General features: G+C 38.7%; 1 protein-coding gene across 3 annotated transcripts in view; it reads left to right on the forward strand.

Annotated features, from left to right (window-relative positions):
* The window catches only part of METAP2 (methionyl aminopeptidase 2), a 44,766-nt gene that overhangs the window by 3,659 nt on the left and 18,835 nt on the right, over window positions 1–22,272 (forward strand). For all 3 annotated transcript variants that reach the window (XM_023229561.3, XM_023229640.3, XM_023229701.2), the window contains 5 exons: window positions 6,874–6,939; window positions 9,538–9,640; window positions 18,002–18,163; window positions 18,878–19,059; window positions 19,917–20,011. In XM_023229561.3, the coding sequence (XP_023085329.1) occupies window positions 6,874–6,939; window positions 9,538–9,640; window positions 18,002–18,163; window positions 18,878–19,059; window positions 19,917–20,011 (608 nt within the window). The remainder of the gene's footprint in view (window positions 1–6,873; window positions 6,940–9,537; window positions 9,641–18,001; window positions 18,164–18,877; window positions 19,060–19,916; window positions 20,012–22,272) is intronic.

Below are 22,272 nucleotides of genomic sequence, written 5' to 3' on the forward strand. Positions count from 1 at the left end.
GGAGTCTCGCTCTGTCACCCAGGCTGGAGTTCAGTGGCAGGATCTCAGCTCACTGCAAGCTCCGCCTCCCGGGTTTGCGCCATTCTCCTGCCTCAGCCTCACGAGTAGCTGGGACTACAGGCGCCCGCCACCTCGCCCGGCTAGTTTTTTGCATTTTTTAGTAGAGACGGGGTTTCACTGTGTTAGCCAGGATGGTCTCGATCTCCTGACCTCGTGATCCGCCCGTCTCGGCCTCCCAAAGTGCTGGGATTACAGGCTTGAGCCACCGCGCCCGGCCAAAATTTTTTTTAAGACAGCAACTGCTAATTGATGTTATCAGTAAAACAGTGGAGGAAGAGACAGGTAAGAAAACTTACTTTTTTCCACCCTCTTTTGGCAGAGGAAAAATGGGCTTTCCCATTCTTTTTATTTGTGGTTGCCTACTGCTGAGAACATCTGCTCCACTTCAGGCACCACCAGCCTAGGGTTAGGTCTTTAACCATTAGTTGGGGCTGTACTTTAATTATTGTGTTAGGGTAATGTAGAGTAGTTGTTTTCCTTTAAAGTGATATGTTCTCTGCCTTCAAGAAGCTTATAGTGAACATTTGGTGGAGAAAAATGCCAAGATCAAGGGAATTATTAGCTTTTCCTCTTGCTTAAACCTCCATTCTACATTGGCTTATGCTTTAGATTATGAACTTATTTTGAGCTCTTCACAAGAAAATGTTTTATAAATTCAAGGCAATATAATAGGTTGCTGTAGACCCACTATGTATACAATGTCATAATGCTTCCTGGGCCTATCAGGCTAGTTAAAAAATACTAGCTGGGTGTGATGGTTTATGCCTGTAATCCAGACAAGCCTGGGCAACATAGTGATACCCCATTTCTAATCACCTCCCACCCCCCCAAAAAGAAAATCACAGTGCTAATCTTGAAGTGTATATTGTTCTGTTACATCTCTACAAAGTTGCCCGTCAAGTTGGAAATCTTCAATGTGTTAAAGAGGATTTTAGGAGTATTTGTAGTTATTTCAGTAATCAGAGTCAGTCAATACTACTTACCTGTCGTTAGGTCTCTGAGGGAATTGAAAGGTAGTGTTTCAAAGTCTTTCTCCTAATGGAAAACGAGACCGAGTGCATTAGCTCTCGCCTGTAATCCCAGCACTTTGGGAGGCCGAGGTGGGTGGATCACCTGAGGTCAGGAATTCAAGACCAGCCTTACCAACATGGTGAAACCCTGTCTCTACTAAAAATACAAAAAATTAGCCGGGTGTGGTGGTGGGTGCCTGTAATCCCAGCTAGTTGGAAGGCTGAGGCAGGAGAATCGCTTGAACCTGGGAGGTGGAGATTGCTGCCAGTGGAGATTGCGCCATTGCACTTCAGCCTGGGCAACAAGAGTGAAACTATGTCTCAAAAAATAAGAAAAAAAGAAAACTAAAGATATGGTAGACAGACAAAACCTAGAGGTGAGAGGGTATTTGGGTACCTATAATAAAATTGAAATTTGGTGGTATAATTGTGGGCTGAATGCTGAAGGAAGGCTCATTGGAAGGAATAAAACTTGAGAAAAATGAAACAAAAGAAACTGTTTTGGGTTGGGGTAATGTTGAGAAAGCATTTGAAGCATTGTGGTAATACAAGCTTGCCATATGAGGTGATTGACTGAGGGAGCCTTGGAGGTTTTTTTTTTTTTTTGAGATGGAGTCTTGCTCTGTTGCCCAGGCTGGAGTGCAGTGGCGCGATCTCGGCTCACTGCAAGCTCTGCCTCCCGGGTTCACCCCATTCTCCTGCTTCATCCTCCCGAGTAGCTGGGACTACAGGCGCCTGCCACCACGCCTGGCTAATTTTTTGTATTTTTAGTAGAGACGGGGTTTCACTGTGTTAGCCAGGATGATCTCGATCTCCTGACCTCGTGATCCACCCACCTCGGCCTCCCAAAGTGCTGGGATTACAGGCGAGAGCCACCGTGCCCGGCCACCTTGGAGGATTTTTAAGAAATGTTATGAGCCAAGCACAGTGGCTGGTGCCTATAATCCCAGCTACTTGGGAGGCTGGGATGGGAGGATCTTTGAGTCTGGGGGCTTCAGTGTGCTACGAAAGCACCTGTGACTGGCCACTGCACTCCAACCTGGGTAACATAGTGAGACCCTGTCTCTTAACAAAAAAAGGAATGTTATGAAGTAATAACTTAGGCTTTATCAATTTACAGGGTTGTTTAGAAGAGAAGGAAGTGTGTAGAAGGGCAAGGAAGAGATCATTTTGGAGGCCTCTTAGAAATAGCCCAGGCATATGGTAATGAAGATGTAAACTGGTAGTCATAAATAGGCATGGAGAGGATGGATCCATTGAACCATAGTGTGGAAGCAGAATTCAGAAGACTTGGAGACTTGCATTCTGGAGCAGGAGTAGGGCATTGGTGGACTCTGGGAGTTTGAACTTGGATGGCAGAATGTTGGTGCTGTTGACTGAAATAGTGAAGTTGGGAAAGAGCCAGTTAGACATTGGGGGAGAGATTTGCAGGCAGAGGGTACTAAGTTTAATTTTAGATGTGCTGAATTGGAAACTGGGGTATTGGTATAAAAAATTGACCCTGTGGGCATCTGACAATGTGCTGGAGGTAATTCATTCAATACATTTTGAGTCCGGCTCATTAACATGTAATTTCCCTAAAATAATAGTCACCTCTTTTTTTTTTTTTTTTTTGAGATAGACTTTCAGTCTGTTGTCCAGGCTGCAGTGCAGTGGCACGATCTCAGCTCACTGCAACCTCTGCCTTCTGGGTTCCAGTGATTCTCCTGCCTCAGCCTCCCAAGTAGCTGGGATTACAGGTGCTCGCCACCAGTCCCGGCTAATTTTTGTATATTTAGCAGAGACAGGGTTTCACCATGTTCGCCAGGCAGGTCTCGAACTCCTGGCCTCAAGTGATCACCCGCCTCAGCCTCCCAAAGTGCTGTGATTACAGCATTTTGTCACCCTTTTTAAGTGTATAGTTTGGTGAGTTTTGACAAAGTATGCAGTTGTGTAACTACTACCACAACCTAAAATACAGACCATTTCCATTTAACATTTCCATCTCCAGAAAAAAGTTGTGTCTCTTGTAGTCGGTTCTCTTGCATTATACCTTACCCTTGGCAATCACTGATACGTTTTCTGATCCTAGTTTTGGCCTTTCCTGGAGTATCCTGTAAATGGAATTATTTGGTATGTAGTTTTTTGTGTTTGGCTTGTTTTACTTAGGATAGTAAGTTTTACTTAGGATAGTAAGGCTTGTTTGACAGTCATTGAGTTGTGCATGTATCAATAGCACATTCCTTTTTATTGCTGAGTAGTATTCCTAATATGTTTACCCTTTTACATTGAACAATATAAGGGGTGTTTACAGTTTTGGTCTATTGTGAATGAAGTTACTATGAACATTTGCATATGAGTCTATATGTAGATATGTTTTCATTTCTCTTGTGTAAATAGGACTGGGTTGCCTATCATGGTAAATATGTGTTTAAACTCATAAGAAGCTGTCTGGTTTCCAAAGTGACTGTACTGTTTTGCATTCCTCTCAGCAATGGTTGAGAGTTTCAGGTTGTTTGTATCCTTGTAAGGACTTGGTATGTATCTGTTTTAACATTTTAGTCTTTGGTAACGGGTATGTAGTGCTTTGTCATTGTGGTTTTAATTTGCACTTCCCTAATGATACTGAGCATCTTTTCATGTTTTTATTTGCTTTTTCCTTTATCTTTGGTAATGTGTTTGTTCATGTCTTTTGTCCATGTTTTATTGGATCATTTGTCATCCTATAGAATTGTAATAGTTCATTGTATACTCTGGATGCAAGTTCTTTATCAGATAATATGTTTTACAGATATTTCTATGGGATGGCTGTTCACCTGGTTAATGGTATTGCTTATAGGACAGTTTTAATTTTCTGTTTTTTAAATGTATGGGTAGTGCTTTTTGTGTCCTGTCTAAAAAGTTAAGTCATTGCCATCTCTAAGGTTACAAAGATGTTCTGTGTTCTCTCCAAGAAGTTTTATATATTTTTAGCTGTTACGTTTAAGTCTATGGTTCATTTAGAATTAATGTTTCTTTTTTTTTTTTGAGACGGAGTCTCGCTCCGTCGCCCAGGCTGGAGTGCAGTGGCCGGATCTCAGCTCACTGCAAGCTCCGCCTCCCAGGTTCTCGGCCATTCTCCTGCCTCAGCCTCCTGAGTGGCTGGGACTACAGGCGCCCGCCACCTCGCCCGGCTAGTTTTTTGTATTTTTTAGTAGAGATGGGGTTTCACCGTGTTAGCCAGGATGGTCTTGATCTCCTGACCTCCTGATCCGCCCGCCTCGGCCTCCCAAAGTGCTGGGATTACAGGCTTGAGCCACTGCGCCCGGCCAGAATTAATGTTTCTAGATAGTGCAAGGCAAAGCTTAAAAGCTTGAGACTCTTTTTTTTTGTAATATGGATTTCCAGTTGTCATTCAACAGATATGAATTGATTTGGGCGTAGTAGTAATACAAATAAACATACACAGCCTCTGCTGGCTGGGCCTGGTGGCTCATGCCTGTAATCTCAGCACTTTGGGAGGCTGAAATGCGATTCGAGACCAGTCTGGGCAACTTAGTGAGACCTTGTCTCTGCAAAAGATTAAAAAATATGAGCCGGGTATAGTGGTGCGTGCCTGTAGTCTCAGCTATTCAGGAGGCTGAGGTGGGAGGATTTCCTGAGTCTGGGAGATTGAGGCTGCAGTGGGCTGTGATCCTGCCACTGCACTCCAGCTTGGGCAATAGAGGGAGACCCTGTCACAGAAAAACAAAAAAAACCAACCATCTCTACCTATGAAGAATATGCTGGGATGCTATGAAGAAAAGACATGTAAAAGCACAAATTGCAACATGGTATAATGTTTGGAACTATAAACATATACAGATTAATATTCAGATCCTGGCTCTTCTACCATCCTGGCACAAAGGTCTATAAATGTTTTTCTGTACTGAATACAGACATTGGACATTAAATAAGGTAATTAGCCTCAAAAGGATGAAAGTATCCAAGAAGGACCCTTTTGTTCCATGTTAAAGATGAAGAAACCAGGGTAGAGAGAGACTAAATAACTTGCCCAAAGTCACACAGATGGAAAGATTTTTTTCGTGTATGTTTAATATTGGTTATGTATCTTGAAGTATTTGTTTTAGGTTGTGCTACACACACTAGTATAGTGCTACATACACTAGTCACAACCTAAAACAAATACTTCAAGATACGTAACCAATTTTAGTCTGGAAAAAACTATTGTTTCTCTAGAACGGAAACTATCTTGGCCAGGCGCGATGGCTCACGCCTGTAATCCCAGCACTTTGAGAGGCCGAGGCGGGCGGATCACGAGGTCAGGAGATCGAGACCATCCTGGCTAACATAGTGAAACCCTGTCTCTTACTAAAAGTACAAAAAAATTAGCCCAGCGTAGTGGCGGGCGCCTGTAGTCCCAGCTACTCAGGAGGCTGAGGCAGGAGAATGGGGTGAACCTGGGAGGCAGAGCTTGCAGTGAGCCGAGATCGTGCCACTGCACTCCAGCCTAGGCGGCAGAGCAAGACTCCGTCTCAAAAAAAAAAAAAAAAGTAACTTCTTATTTTTCTGTCCCTATTGCCTGGCACTTAAGAACCCAGCAAACACTTAATGGAATGAAGGTTACTGTTAACATTATAGTGCATGATATGTGAATTATATTATAATTTTTGTTTATTTTTTTTTGTGCTTTTTGTTAGGTTTTTGGATCTAAAAATCCGTAATGAGTAAGTCAGCAATATTTGTGTTTTGGGTTTGTTGTTGTTATGATACAGGATTTCCCTCCCGTCACCCAGACTGGCGTGCGGTGGCTGGATCTCGGCTCACTGCAGCCTTAACTTCCCTGGCTCAGGTGATCCTCCCACATCTCAGCTTTTCAAGTAGCTGGGACTATGGGTGCATATCACCACACCTGGATAATTTTTTTGTACTTCAGTAGAGACAGGGTTTCACCATGTTGTCCAGACTGGTCTCAAACTCCTGGGCTCAAGTGATCCACCTCCCTCGGCCTCCCAAAGTGCTAGGATTACAGTTGTGAACCCCTGTACCTAGCCTAATATTTGTATTTCTGCTGTTCTCTTCTGCTTGCTAGGTTTCTGATAATTTCATAAGATTGAACATAAGAAATGGTGATTTTGAGGCTGGGTATGGTGACTCATGCCTGTAATCCCAGGACTTGGGAGGCCAATCACTTGAGGTCAGGAGTTCAAGACCAGCCTGGTCAACATGGCAAAACTCCATCTCTACTAAAAAAAATACAAAAAATTAGCCAGGCATGGTGGCATGTACCTGTAATCCCAGATACTTGGGAGGCTGAGACACGAGAATCACTCAAACCTGGGAGGCGGAGGTTGCAGTGAGCTGAGATTGTGCCATTGCACTCCAGCCTGGGCAACAGAGCTAGACCCTGTCTCAAAAAAAAAAAAAAAGAAAAGAAAAGAAATGGCAATTTTGTAAGTCAAAAATGGTCAAGTATTGGCATTTTCACATGGTTCAACCCGCATAAGTCCTAGATCATGTTACCTCCCACTTTGCTAAACTGTTGCTTCCTGTTTCTAAATTTTTTAGAGATGGAGTCTCACTATGTTGCCCAAGCTGGATTCCAACTCCTGGACTCAAGTGATCCATCTCAGCTTCTCTAGTAGCTAGGACTATAGGCATGTGCCACCACACCTGGGAGCTGCTTCCTATGTCTTATTTCAGTGAAAGAATAAATGTAAACAAGATAAAATAAACTAATGTTTATTCATTTATTGAATAGAACAAATACTTGCCTTCTTGTACTTTCTTTGTCCCTCTGCTTATGAGGTTTAAATGAACACGTACTTGAAATGTCTTTTCTTAGATGGAGATGGCGATGGAGATGGAGCAACTGGAAAGAAGAAGAAAAAGAAGAAGAAGAAGAGAGGACGTTAGTGTCTTAAGTTAATGTTAATTGATATATTAGAAGTGGTTATTCAGCCAGGCGCGGTGGCTGACACCTGTAATCCCAGCTACTCGGGAGGCTGAGGCAGGAGAATCGCTGGAACCCAAGATGCGGAGGTTGCAGTAAGCTGAGATCATGCCACTGCACTGCAGCCTGGGCAACAGAGTGAGACTCTGTCTCAAAAAAAAAAAAAAAAAAAAGAAGTGGTTATTCACTGACAGGTTTGAAGAGTAGGTTTGAAGTTTCTTAAGGTCCTAATATATGTTAGGGAAGTAAACGTAGGCTTAATAGAAGCAGAATTTAGTGAAACTAGTAATTATTTAGAAAATAACTGGTTTGACAATCCTGTATTTTCTTTAGCTATTAACTCAGCTAAGGGATGTCAATATGAATTGGTTGCATTTTACTGCAAGTTAGGGATGAGTTTCTAAAAGTTTGGTGATTTAAAACTTGCATAATTTAAAGAAAAATTCTGTCAAGAGTGGCAGAAGTGGTGCCACTGTGGTGGTAGGGTAAACGTCGTTTGTAATTTACCTTCCAGTTTTTAAATTATGAGATTCTTGATGAGTATTTAATGAGGAGTCCCGTTACTTAAAATGTGTGCGTATGGTGAGACTTTATTATTAACAATAACTTTTATATTGTACTATGAGATTTGTATAAAATATCCTACTTGTTTTGAGTTTCTATAAGTGCCACAACCAAACATCATCAGGGACCTGAAAATACATTAGGGAGACTAAAGGGAGATTTCATAGTGTTGAGGAAGAAAGGTTGGGTTGAGAATTACAACATGTAAATTTTAATCTTGGATGCCATTTGGGCTGTTGTAGACCACTGAATGTCTGGTTATGCCTTCCTTTAAAATTTTTCTGGCTAAAATTTTATGAGTCAGAATTTTGGGGGCATGATGGTGATTCCCCTGGTCTCCAGGTGGTGGTGGGATAGCCTTTGCGTTCAGGCATCCATCGTTACTAGATCCTTCTACTCTAAGAAGAGGATGTCAACTATTCTCGTAGCCTGTGAGTGCCCGTGAGTCTATATTTGATGAGCACAGGATACTTGCATTCCAGGAATCTTCCAGGGGCTGTAATGTCCAATTCTTTCCATTAAAAAAAATTATTAAAAGTTTGGCTATGAGAAATAGTATTACCTGAGAATGAATTAAGAGATACCTATTTCTTAAATTAAAAAAAAAAAAGAGATACCTATTTCTCTAAATACTCTAAAATTGCACCCTTCTGAAGGCAGACTAGCAGGGAAGAGTGTTATTAGAAGACTGTTTTATATTTGCCCTTGATAGAATTCTTCTGACAGATGTTTAAGTATGATGCCATTAACCTTTGTTGTGCTTCCTCTGAGGATGTTGCTGAATGTACTGTTCATTATATTTCTTTATGATGTACTCCTTTTTTTTTCTGCTTAGTATCAAGAATAATTGTGGTTTTTTTCTGAGTATCAGTCTGTTTCATCTCAGAACCACTGTGACCTGTGCAAATAATATATATATATTTTTTAATGTTGGCTACTAAAGGGCTTAGAGCCAAATTTGTGGTTTTTGTATTGGCCTCATTTCAGGTACTATTTTATGTTCTTGTTTTGGTTTTTACTAATTTACTTTGAATGTCTCTTATTTGTTAATTTTTTATGTCCTGGTAGACTTCTTGAATCATTTCTGGAACAAGCCAAATAGTATAATCATGGACAGTTCAGTGCCCTCATGTTCCTCATCTATACAGTGGGAAAATTATAAATGATAGTTAATGATAACTATAGTACAGATTATTGCAGATAATTCATAGTTTTATATAATGACTTGGATGTAATACATTATAATTTTCAAAGGTTATCCAGGATTTCATCTGATCGTTCATTTTGTAGATGAGGAAACTGAGGATTCGTACTATTTAGCCATTTGTTCAAGTCACAGCTAATAAGTGGTAAAGACTAGACTTTAACTTTGATATTCTGATTACAAATTGTATATTTTTTCTCTAATGATCTTTTTAAGTCCCTTACCACGTAATTTATGCACAATATAAAAGGCATCTTTATCAGATTTGTAGATGAGATAACGTTGGAGTGATAAAATAGTTTGACAAAAATCAAGATTTCAGAAAACCAGAATTGATTATGTATGCTCTTAACTTTTATACCTAATATACTCTTGAAATAATAGTTTTTCTTATTTTATTAATATATAGTAGGTTTATATTTTCATTTTATTGCTATAGGACTTCTTATTACTTTGGTTTGTACTTGTGTAAGCCAACCTCTCTATGCTATTCCATCTCTAGTATAGTGAATGAAGATGAAAACATTAGAAGTGTGCTTTTTGCCAAGGCATGTACTGTTTAAATACATAGTGGAGTTCTGAGGAGTTAAAAATTTCTTTTTCCCAAGCAGCAATAAATCAGTGAGGAGGTGGCCAGCGTGAAGTATCTTCTGCTTTTAACTGTGACAGCAAGGAGGAGGTTCCTTAAAATCAGAACATATAACAACCATTAGGAACTGAGAAAACTCTAATAAGTGCTTAATTTTATTTTTAACTACAGAAGTTAATGCTTTATTTGTATCTCACAGCAAAAGTTCAAACAGACCCTCCCTCAGTTCCAATATGTGACCTGTATCCTAACGGTGTATTTCCCAAAGGACAAGAATGCGAATACCCACCCACACAAGATGGGTAAGGATCATCAAATCACTTCCAGTTTAATTTTTGACAGTTATAGCTTAGCAATAAAGCAGATTTGACATTTCTCAGAACTTTGCTCCACTACTTTAATAAATGCTTATAAATTTGTCGTAAAGAAGATACAGTAGAAGCCCTCTTATCCAAAATGATTGGGACCAATAGCAGGTTATTGGTCATTTAAAACGTATATTAAACTGAGGATCACAAAATAAAAATTCTTGTAGATAAAGGTTAACTTAAATTTGTTTTTCACCTCTCTTGAAATTTGGATATGGATTAGTACTTTCCTCCCCCCTCATATGTATTCATAATGCGTTATCTACAATTCCATTTGGGGTTTCTGAGTGACAAAAGGGTTGATGTCTACTATATCTTTACTTTTTTTCCCTGAAACCTTTTGATAGTTCTTACCTACACTTAATTTGACAGAAGTATTTTTTGATGACTTATCCTTATTGAGATTTATCAGGGTAGTTTTCATGGAAACAGTTTTTTAATATGATTATTACTATTTTTTTTTGAGACAGAGTTTCACTGTTGTTGCCCAGGCTGGAGTGCAGTGCTGGGATCTTGGCTCACTGCAACATCTGCCTCTTGGATTCAAGCGATTCTCCTGCTCCAGCCTCCCAGTAGCTGGGATTACAGGCATGCACCACCTGCCTGGCTAATGTTATATTTTTAGTAGAGACGGGGTTCCTCCATGTTGGTCAGACTGATCTTGAACTCCCAACCTCAGGTGATCCGCCTGCCTTGGCCTCCCCTAAGTGCTGGGATTACAGGGGTGAGCCACCGCACCCAGTCAATATAACATTATTAAATCACATCATTACCATAACAAGTACAGATGACTTAAACATTCTTGGGAACAAATTCGCCTGATTCTTCAAGGTGTTCTGTAAGGATACATTTCACATGGTTAGCAGAAGTGGCATTATGCAGACATTGAGAGCGTGGAAGCTGGGACCAAACTATCTGCATTTGAATCCCAGTTCTAATGTTTATTAGCTTTGTGACTTGGGCAAGTAATTATCACATCTGTGCTTTTATTTCCTCATCCATAAAATGGGTACTCTGCGGGGTCATTGTGAGGAATGATATATATGCATAGCACTTGGAAGAGTAGATGCGTAGTAAACATAAAGCAAGCTAGTTCCTGTTATTTAGAGTAATAACCTGTCACCCACAGTATTTATAATACCGTGGACATTGATCAGTATGTTTTACAGAGGGAATTAAGAGTATTGTTTAATCCAGTGGTTGCAGTCGTTGGTTAAGAAAGCTTCTACTGTAGCTCTTGTTTTCTTGGCCTATAAAGACACCATTATTTTTTTTAAGCGTAAAAAAGAAAAGAAGAAAGAACATACTGTTGTTACATTACCACCTGCTCCCTCATTTCCAGTTATGAATGTTCTTAGGGAATAAGTCTGTGAAATTCTGGAATTATATGGCATGGGCTTCTTTTCTTTGAATTTGAAATCATCTGTTGTCCCTATCTTAAAAGCACCTATTTTTAAAATGCCACAGATACAGATAATTTTACATTAATAAATTCTTATAGTACACATGATATGATCACATTTATTTTTAAATATAATCTCTTAATTTTTTTTTTTTTTTGCTTGTTCCCTCTTCTTTTCCTTCCTTCCAGACCCATGTTAACCACCTAGCAGGTAGCCTTCCATGTTTTTTTCTATGCTCATATATGTATACATCTGTCTGTTTATGTAAGGGAATGTTTGATCATTGTTTTACAAAAATGGAATCATAGGCACACTTTCCTCCATCTTTTCTCATTCAGGGCTAACCCTTGAAAGTTCCTCCAAGTCAGTTAGAATAGTTATATTATTATCTTGAATGACTTCATAATATTCCATGGTGTGAGTGTACCACACTTTATTCCACCATTCTCTAGCTGGTGGCCATTGCTTTTGTCTGCAATAATTTTGCTACTATAAACCATTCTGCAGTAAACCTCCTTAGGTAAATAGGTAGCTGGATATGTAGTGTATTTTTCTCTCTCTCTCTCTCTCATGTACTGATAGTTATATTCTGAAATAATTTTTTAGGAGTGAGATTGATTAATCAAAGAATATATTAATAATTTCCAATTCTTATACTAGTGATTTCGTGCATCTTTTGATCATAGGCTTTGTTTATATCTTTTGCTCTTCCAGAAGTTTTAAATATTTAAATGCATTATATGTGCATGTTTAATACTTCCGAGTTCCCAGTAGTCTCTTAGATTTTCTTTTTTTTTTTTTTTTTTTGAGACGGAGTCTTGCTCTGTCGCCCGGGCTGGAGTGTAGTGGCCGGATCTCAGCTCACTGCAAGCTCCGCCTCCCGGGTTTATGCCATTCTCCTGCCTCAGCCTCCGGAGTAGCTGGGACTACAGGCGCCTGCCACCTCGCCCGGCTAGATTTTTGTATTTTTTTTTAGTAGAGATGGGGTTTCACCGTGTTAGCCAGGATGGTCTCGATCTCCTGACCTCGTGATCCGCCCGTCTCGGCCTCCCAAAGGTGCTGGGATTATAGGCTTGAGCCACCGCGCCCGGCCTAGATTTTCTTGAACACCTATTTTGTGTTTTATTACATCTTTAATCTGGAATTTTTTGTGTAAGGTTGGGAGCACTAATTTTATATTTCCTTCCAGTGCAGAGTCAGTTTATTGTTTATTAAATAATCCATCCTACTGAATTGAATGACCACCTTTGTCGTATGCTGTATTCCCATGTATGTAATGGAATCAGTTTCTGGATTATTTACTCTGCTCCACTGATCTGTTTCTTACGCTAACACCATTTTAATTTGATATCCCAAACAATTCTTTTTAATACTTAGCTACTCTCAGTCGTGTAGTCTTACACACACACACACACAAACACACACACACACACACACACACAAATGTCCTTGTTAGAATTCTCATCAGAATTGCATTTATATTTATGTATTAGTTTCTGAAAATTGATAGTTTTATCACCTTGTCTTATCCAATGTCATGGAATGTTTTTGATACTTTTTTTCACTTAATGTGATTTTTATTTCAGGTAGGTTCTAGCCCTTTTTAGTTAAATTTATTCTTAAGTATTTTATGGTTTTTGTTAGTGACATGAGTTAAATATTTTAATCCCATTTCTGTTTCTCTAGAGTGGAGGAAAGCCGTTGATTTCTTATACTTGTTAACAGATTGTTAATACTTTTAACAATGTGAATATTGTGCAACATTTGAAGTGGTATTTAATACGTGAAAAAAATGAGATTTTTGTAAACCTCAAAAACTTCCTTTTCCTTACTCTCAGCTTCTGTTGAAATTAAATAAGAATAACTTCTGTTTTTGAAATAATAAGGGAAGATATTAATTACATGTTACGATACTTTTCAAAGTAATTGTCATAAATATTGCAGTATTGTATGTTATCCTGGAGAAATACAGAATAAGTATAAGATAGTATGGTGTGTTTGCTTTTTAATAAAACTCAATACTTTTTACATTCATATAACCAGTTTTGACTATTTGCAAATAGATCAGATTCAGTATTCTTACAGATTTGATATAGTTTGTATCTTTCCTTCATTGTTTTATTAATAAACTTTTATTGGAAAGTGAATGAATTATCACAAATAACTCACCTTTGAAACTACTCTAGGTTAAGTGTATTTTTAAAAACTTCTTATTTTGTACAAAATTAATTGGGCGTGGTGGTGCATGCCTGTAATCCCAGCTACTTGGAAGGCTGAGGCAGGAGAATCTGTTGAACCTGGGAGGAGGAGGAGGTCGCGGTGTGCTGAGATCACACCATTGTACTCCAGCCTGGGCAATAAGAGCAAAACTCTCTCTCAAAAAAAACCCAAAAAACTTCTCATTTTGAAATAATTTTATACTTCCAGAAAAGCTACAAGCATAGTACAAAGAATTCCCACATACCTTTCACCTAGATTTCCTTTCTTTTGCCACATTGTTTTTTTCTTCTCTATCTCAGTGAAATATAACAAGTATGCATATTGTCATATACAAATAACATTACATTTTCTCCTTGGAAGACAAATATAAGGCAAATGTGAAAAATGTTAAATTGATGAGTCTGTATATATATAGTTTTTTTTTTCTTTTTTTGTTTTGTTTTGAGACAAGGGCTCACTCTGTCAGCCAGACTGGAATACAGTGGTGTGATTATAGCCCACTGTAGTGGTATTTAATACGTGAATACTTCTGGGCTCAAGCAATCCTCCTGCATTGGCCTTCCAAAGTGTTGGGATTACAGGCGTGTGTCACCACACCCGGCATAGTATTTTTTTTCTGGGCCATTTGAGATCAGACTGCATTTTTGGCTGTAATACTAGATAATGTATATACAGTATCCTTTTCAGGGTGTTATATCTAGAGACATAAAATGTCAATTTGTTCCTTATTGGTGATGTTTGATTTTTACCGTTTGTTTAAAGTATTAGCCAGTTTCTCAAGTGTACTAATTTTTTCCTTTTGTAATTATTAACTTGTGGGTAGTTGTTTTGAGTGTATCCACACGACTGTTGTGAACTCTTCTCACACATAGCTTGAAACCTTTTTTTATTTTTATTTTTTTGAGATGGAGTGTTGCTGTATTGTCCAGGCTGGTTTACAATTTCTAGGCTCAAGTTATCTTCCCATCTTATCCTCCCAAGTAGTTTTGAAACAAATTTTTAATAGTTATAGTAATGTTTGTTTACTTTCTAAAACCAGGATCCACTTGAGGTTCTCACTGCATATGGTTAGAGGCCTCACCTTTTTCTCTTTTCAGTGCCCCATCTCTTTGAAGCAACCAGGCAGTTGTAGAACATCTCATGTTGTGGGATTTCTCTGATTGTTTCCTTGTGGGATGTTGAACTTTTTTCTCTATTTCTGTGTTTTCTGTAAACTGGAATTAGGTGTTAATGGGCTTAGATTGGATTTAGGTTAAACATTTTTGACAGAGGTATGAAATAAGTGATTATGACCTTCACATTGTACTGTATTCTGCTATATTAGGTGTAATGTCAGGCTATCCTACTGTTTTATTGTGTTTTACCTCTTGATTAATGTGATGGCCAACTCTTTTTTTTTTTTTTTTTCCCCTTTAAAGGTACTTTTTGCTTTTTGCAGTTTCCAAGTAATCTGTGGGGCTACTTTGGTATCATTTGGAGTATCTATCTTCCTTCCTTTTCTTCCTATTTAGTTTATGCAAACTTGAGAAGAAAGGAATATCCTTTTCTTAACAACTTTTCACTTAATTCTTTTAATATCCATTGATGATCCTTGCTTTTATGGGTTATTTCATTGGTAACGGCAAAATGGTGGATTTTTAATTCTTTCATTCCTTCTGCATTTATTAGGTGATATTATTCTGTAAGAATTTTCTCTATCAACTGGGAATCAACTATAGTTCCTTCTTGTAGTCAGAGTTAAAATGTGCTTTATTTCTTACCCTTTAAGTACCAGTTTTTAAAGGAAGGACTTTATGTGATATATGCATACATTTTAATTTTTATTATTATTTTTTTGAGACAGGGCCTCATTCTGTTGCCCAGGCTGGAGTGCAGTGGTGCAGTCTTGGCTCACTGCAACCTCTGCCTCCCGGGCTCAGACAGTTCTTGTGCCTGAGCCTCCGGAGTGGCTGGGACTACAGGCGTGCACTGTCATGCCTGGGTAACTTTTTGTATTTTTAGTAGAAACAGGGTTTTGCTATGTTGCCCAGACTGGTCTCAAACTCCTGATCTCATGCAGTCTGCCCCACTTGGCTTCCCAAAGTGCTAGGATACAGCTGTAAACGACCACACCTGGTCATTACTGTTTTTTGAGATAGGGTCTCATTCTGTCACCCAGGCTGGAGTGCAGTGGTGAGATCATAGCTCAGTTCAGCCTGACATCTGGGGCTCAAGTGATCCTCCCACCCCCTCTCCCAAGTAACTGGGACTACAGGCATGTACCACCTTGCCTGGCTAAAATTGTGTTTTCTTTTTGTAGAGATGGAGTCTTGCTATGTTGCCCAGGCTGGCCTTGAACTTCTGGGCTCAAACAGTCCTCCTGCCTCAGCCTACCAAATGGCTGGGATTTTAGGCATGAGCCACTGCACCTGGCCTATTGTGTGTGTGTGTGTGTGTGTTTATGTGTGTATGTGTGTATATATATGTGTATGTATATATTTTGGTAGAGACAGGGTCTCACTGTGTCACCCTGGATTGTCTTGAACTGTTGTCTTCAAGCAATCCTCCCACTTTGGCCTCCCAAACTGTTGGTATTACAGGAGTAAGTCACTGTGCCTGGCTTTAATTGCTATACTTTTTTTTTGTTGTTTGTTTGAGACGGAGTCTCGCTCTGTCGCCCGGGCTGGAGTGCAGTGGCCGGATCTCAGCTCACTGCAAGCTCCGCCTCCCGGGTTTACGCCATTCTCCTGCCTCAGCCTCCCCAGTAGCTGGGACTACAGGCGCCCGCCACCTCGCCCTGCTAGTGTTTTTTTTTTTGTATTTTTTGGTAGAGACGGAGTTTCACTGTGTTAGCTGGAATGGTCTCGATCTCCTGACCTCGTGATCTGCCCGTCTCGGCCTCCCAAAGTGCTGGGATTACAGGCTTGAGCCACCGCGCCCGGCCGATGATGCTATACTTTTGTTTAATTGACTGAACAAAATAAGATCAAATGTAGGAAAATAATATTCTTAGTAAAGGTGTGAGGCAGATTTAAAAAAAATTTTTAGTCCACTTATAAGGAATTTTTGGGGAGTCTGGAATTACAGACCCTGATGCTAGGTTTCTTGTATTGTTAATAACTTTCAATTTGAACTCGAGACTTTGAGCAAAAGAATTTCTTTAATTCTGTTTCTTTTTTCTTTATTATTTATTTTTATTTTTTATTTTATGTTTTTAGAGACAGGGTCTTGGTCTGTTGCCCAGGCTGGGGTATAGTGGTACAATCATAGCTCACTGTGTCCTTGAACTTCTGGGCTCAAGTGATCCTCCTGCTTCAGACTCCTGAGTAGCTGGGATTAAAGGGATAAGCCCAATGCCCTGCTAATTTTTTTTTGGTAGAGACAGAGTCAGAGACAGAGTCAGGTTGGTCTTGAACTACTAGCCTCAAGTGATCCTCCCACCTTGGCCAGGGTCTGTAGTTTAGGGCAGAGTTGAGTGAACTTTTTCTTCGAAGAGCATGTAGTAAATATTTTAGGCCTCGAGTGTTACTTAGCTTTGCCATTGTAGCATGAAAATAGCTGTAGACAGTACATAAATGAGTGGGCACATGTTGCAATAAAATTTTATTTACAAAACAGCAGGGGAGGCGAATAGCAATACCTTGAAGTTATCACTTTTACACTTGTGTAATTTATACTTGGTGATCACTAAGTTGCAAACTGTGTGTTCAGTATTTAAGAAAGTGTAAAAGTTGTTTAGATTTTTAAAAAATATATCGTTTTAAAGCAGTTAATGTTTTTCCTACTTACAGGGAATCACGGATCTCATTCCCAGATATTAAATAAAAAATTCTGTCAGATGGGGTGACTCATGCCTGTAATCTGAGCCCCTCAGGAGGCTGAGGCAGGGGGATCACTTCAGGGCAGGAGTTCGAGATCAGCCTGGACAACATAGCAACCCCATTTCTTTAAATAAAAAGTCTTTTAAAATTAGCTGGGTGTGGTGGTATGCACCTATATACTCCCAGCTGCTTGGGAAGCTGAGGCAGGAAGAACCTAGGAGTTTGAGGATATAGTGAGCTATGATCACATCACTGCATCTGCCTGGGTGACAGAGTAAGACCCTGTCTCTTAAAAAAGAAGTTCATTAGCACTGGCAGTTTTAAAATGTGAGCCATGTCTTTCAGGGAAGAATACCTCTTATATTTATATATACAATTAGAAAAACCCAGCACACCCATATAATATGTGTTTTGAGGACGTATATGCAGATTTCCAAGTCAGTTTCTTCGGTTAGTAGTTACCCTGTTGGCAAAACTAAATGCAAATTGTTGTTGTGCTCCTTTGAAGTCTCTAAAGTATATAAGACCTCAGGTGGAAGGATGACTCTTTCCTACCTACTCTGGTTCTAGGACTCTTCAGACTTTTCTGATTCTTTTGTTATCTTTTTTTGTTGTCAGGGTGTTAGTTCCTCTGACTGAATGAAATCTCACAGGAGGATTTTTTTCCTCCCTTAGAGTCTTAAAATGGTTTTAATTTCATTTGGGTTGGTTGCAAGTGTTTGGCTTTTTGTATTTCAGAAACTTTGTTGACATAAACTGAATATGTAATGTATTTTTATTTGAACTGTCTTATTAATATAGTTGTATCTCCCTCAGCTTTTATGCTTGTTCTGCTGTTTTATGACTAATAGTATGCTATGCCCACTCTAAAGGCGAACAGCTGCTTGGAGAACTACAAGTGAAGAAAAGAAAGCATTAGATCAGGCAAGTGAAGAGATTTGGAATGATTTTCGAGAAGCCGCAGAAGCACATCGACAAGTTAGAAAATACGTAATGAGCTGGATCAAGCCTGGGATGACAATGATAGAAATCTGGTAAAAGGAATATTTTTTTGTAAGAACATGATAAAAACATGTTTATAAGTACTGACTCTCCAATTATAATGTTTGGCTTTCATTACCACTTTGCTAAATCTTTAAGTAAAGGTTATAGAAATGTCTTCTAGATTATTTTAGTGTCACTATGAGAAAACCATGAAGAGGAGTACACATTGGCACCTCAGCCACCCTATTTTGTGCACAGTCATTACTGATTATTTTCTGTCTGGAAATGTTATTTTGCTATCTAACAATTCATACTAAGAAATAAAAAAGTATTGGAGCAATTGCCCAAACACAGAACATGATGATAATACAGTAACAAAACCAAGTAATTATTTCTCTAGTTTTTCCTTTTGATAAATGATTAGTATAACATATAATTCTCTGATTCCTACAATTTAATATACAGCATGAACAAATAAGATCAGCATTTAAATTGGTCTAAGTTATACTCTTATTTTCTAGTAAATTTAGTTAAAAGTGGATTGTGTTTTCTCTGTTTCTAACAGAATAAAATTCCTTGTCTTCTAAAGATAAGCTATTTTCATAGCATCAGAGAACTGTTATTTATATTCAGAAAGTGCTTAGATCATTCTCAAAGTATTTAAGGTTTTTGGTAAACTTTCTGAACTTGATGAACTATATGGTATTAATATATAAAAATAAGAATATAAAAGTAAACAAGTTCCTTTTGCTTTTTTGTTTTAGTGAAAAGTTGGAAGACTGTTCACGCAAGTTAATAAAAGAGAATGGATTAAATGCAGGCTTGGCATTTCCTACTGGATGTTCTCTCAATAATTGTGCTGCCCATTATACTCCCAATGCTGGTGACACAACAGTATTACAGTATGATGACATCTGTAAAATAGACTTTGGAACACATATAAGTGGTAAATTCTTGCAGAAAATTCCTACCCCAGCCTGCTCCTGGAAAACTAGTTTTTGTCCCTGTTAAATGGAGTGATAAATACTGAACTCCCAAATTTTGTTTTTGCTTCCTCCCTTCATTAGTAAAGGTGTGTTGAGGCAGATTAAAAAAAAAAAATTTAGTGCACTTACAAGGAGAGAGAGGCAGTTGTGAGATTTACTTGAAAGCATACTACTAAGTGGAATAAAATGAAAACTGTTGGGTAGTTAAGGTTTATTACCTTTTGTATCAAGGCATGAAAGACATTATCCTACCTTCAGGTCATTGTTTCATACCTCTTTTATTCAAATAATAACATTTATTCAGAATATTTAAGTTTATCCGCCTTTATATGCATGTTTGCTTTTTTGAATTCTCTCCAAAACCCGATTAGGTAAGCACCTCGTTATCTTACAAGTGAGAAAGCAAGCTTAGAGTAAATACTTACCTAAGGTTTCATTACCTTGGAAAAGTAATACTATAGTCAGAGCCCCGTATACTTTCTCTGCCCTGCGTTGCTATTTCTCATTTCCCTAGTCTTTCCTTGTATTCGTTTTATTTCTGTTTATATGTTTGTATAACTGCCAGGGTGAGCACTGAACTGGTGCTGTCTTGGAGTAATATATACTAACCCTGTAATTCTTTCTATTCTGAATCCTTTATATACTTCTACATTTTGTCTCTTTGATTATGAATGATCTGTGGGTATTTGGAGTGTAGCCTTCATTTGAGCCTTCATTCTATTTATATGTTAAACTAACAAGATTAATAGATTAAATGCTGTAAAGTAGATAAATTGACTAGCTGATAAGTAAAATTAAAAGGAATTTTCTCTTTCAGGTAGGATTATTGACTGTGCTTTTACTGTCACTTTTAATCCCAAATATGATACATTATTAAAAGCTGTAAAAGATGCTACTAACACTGGAATAAAGGTATGTGAACTTTTATTAAAACACCATTTCATTCCAAGTATTTTGAGCACTTTAAGGTCTTTTAAACACTTAACAGCATTTAAGCACTTTTAAGGCCTGTTTAAGATCTTTGGTTAATTAAGACAAATAAAACTGATCCGTTGTCCTTATGGTTTTAAGCAGGTAATTGTATGATTGTGTACCAAAGGTGGTTCTTCGTTTGTTTTTTTGTTTGTTACCCTTGAACGTTGCTAAAATTTATTAAAACAGAGTTTGGATCTATTTTTGCCTGTCAGTTGGCAATGGTTTTTTTTGTGGTTCTTTTTTAGAGCAATTTTAGGTTCATAGCAAAATTAAGCAGAAAGTACAGAGACTTCCCACCCCTCCCCAACTTCCTCCATTGTCAGCATCCCCACCACATAGGTATATTTGTTAAAATCATTTGAACCAACATTGACCACATCACAATTATTCAAAGTTGATAGTTTACATTAGGGTTCATTCTTAGTAATACATATTCTAAGGAGTTTGACAAATATAAACGCATCTACTGTTATAGTATCATACAGAGTATTTTCTTTTTTCTTTTTTTCTTTTTTTTTTTTGAGACAGAGTGTCTCTCTGTCGCCCAGGCTGGAGTGCAGTGGCACAATCTCAGATCACTGCAAGCTCCGCCTCCCAAGTTCAAGCGATTCTCCTGCCTCAGCCTCCCAAGTAGCTGGGACTACAGGCACCCACCACCACGTCCGGCTACTTTTTTTGGATTTTTAGTGGAGACAGGGTTTCACTGTGTTAGCCAGGATGGTCTTGATCCCCTGACCTCATGATCTGCCCGCCTCAGCCTCCCAAAGTGCTGGGATTACAGGTGTGAGCCACCACGCCCGGCCCATACAGAGTGTTTTCATAGCCACCAAAATCCTCTGTGCTCAACTGATTCATCCCTCTCTGTCCACCAAGCTCTGGTACAGCCCAGGTTTTCCCCACCCACCCAATTTTTTTTTTTTTTTTTATTGGAGGAAAGTGCAGTTAAAATAGACATTACAGAAAATTTACCATAATAACTTTTTTTTTCTTGAGATGAGTCTTACTCTGTTGCCCAGGCTGGAGTGCAGTGGCATAGTCTCAGCCCACTGCAACTTCTGCCTTCCAGGCTCAAGTGATACTCCTGCCTCAGCCTCCCAAGTAGCTGGGATTACAGGCACGCATCACCACACATGGCTAATTTTTGTATTTCTAGTAGAGATGGGGTTTCACCATGTTGGCGAGGCTGGTCTCGAACTCCTGACCTCAAGTGATCTGCCTGCCTTGGCCTCCCAAAGTGCTGGGATTACAGGCATGAGCCACTGCGCCCAACCATTTCTAAGTATATTGTTCATTGGTATTAAGTACGTTCATAATATTGTGCAGCCATCATCACCATTCATCTCTGTTTACTCTTCATGTTGTAAAACTGAAACTCTATATTCATTAAACAGTAACTCCCAATTTCTTCTTCTCCTCCTACGCTGGCAACCACCATTCTACTATATATGATTTTGACTGCTGTTAAGTACCTCATATAGTATTTGTTATTTTGTGACTGGTTTATTTCACTTAGCACAATATACTCAAGGTTCATCTATGTTGTAGCATATGTCAGAATTTACTTAAGGCTAAATAATCTATTGTGTGTATATACCGCATTTTTCTTCATCCGTTCATCCAGTGATGGACACTTGGATTGCTCCCATGTTTTAGCTATTGTGAATATTGCTGCTATGAATATGGGTGTACAGATAATCTCTTCAAGGTCTGTTTTCGGTTCTTGGGTATATACCCAGAATTGGATTTGGGAATCTGGTAAAATTATCTTTTTAAACTTTGTGAGTATCTTCTCTACTGCTTTCCACGGTGCCTGTACCATTTTCATTCCCACCAACAATACACAAGGAAGGGTTCTAATTTTTCCATTTCCTCGCCAACACTTACTATTTTCTGGGTAGTTTTTTTTGTTTGTTTGTTTTTAAAATATCTTTGGAGAAGTGTCTATTCAAGTTTTTTGCTCATTTTTATTTATTTATTTTTTAATTAAAAAAAAAAAAAGCTGGGTGCGGTGGCTCACACCTGTAATCCCAGCACTTTGGGAGTCCGAGGCGGGTGGATCATGAGGTCAGGAAATCGAGACCATCCTGGCTAATACAGTGAAACCCTGTCTCTACTAAAAATACAAAAAAATACAAAAAAAAAAAAAAATAGCCGAGTGTGGTGGTGGGCGCCTGTAGCCCAGCTACTCGGGAGGCCAA

Source organism: Piliocolobus tephrosceles, chromosome 10, assembly GCF_002776525.5.
Source record: "Piliocolobus tephrosceles isolate RC106 chromosome 10, ASM277652v3, whole genome shotgun sequence".
Lineage (NCBI taxonomy): Eukaryota > Metazoa > Chordata > Mammalia > Primates > Cercopithecidae > Piliocolobus > Piliocolobus tephrosceles.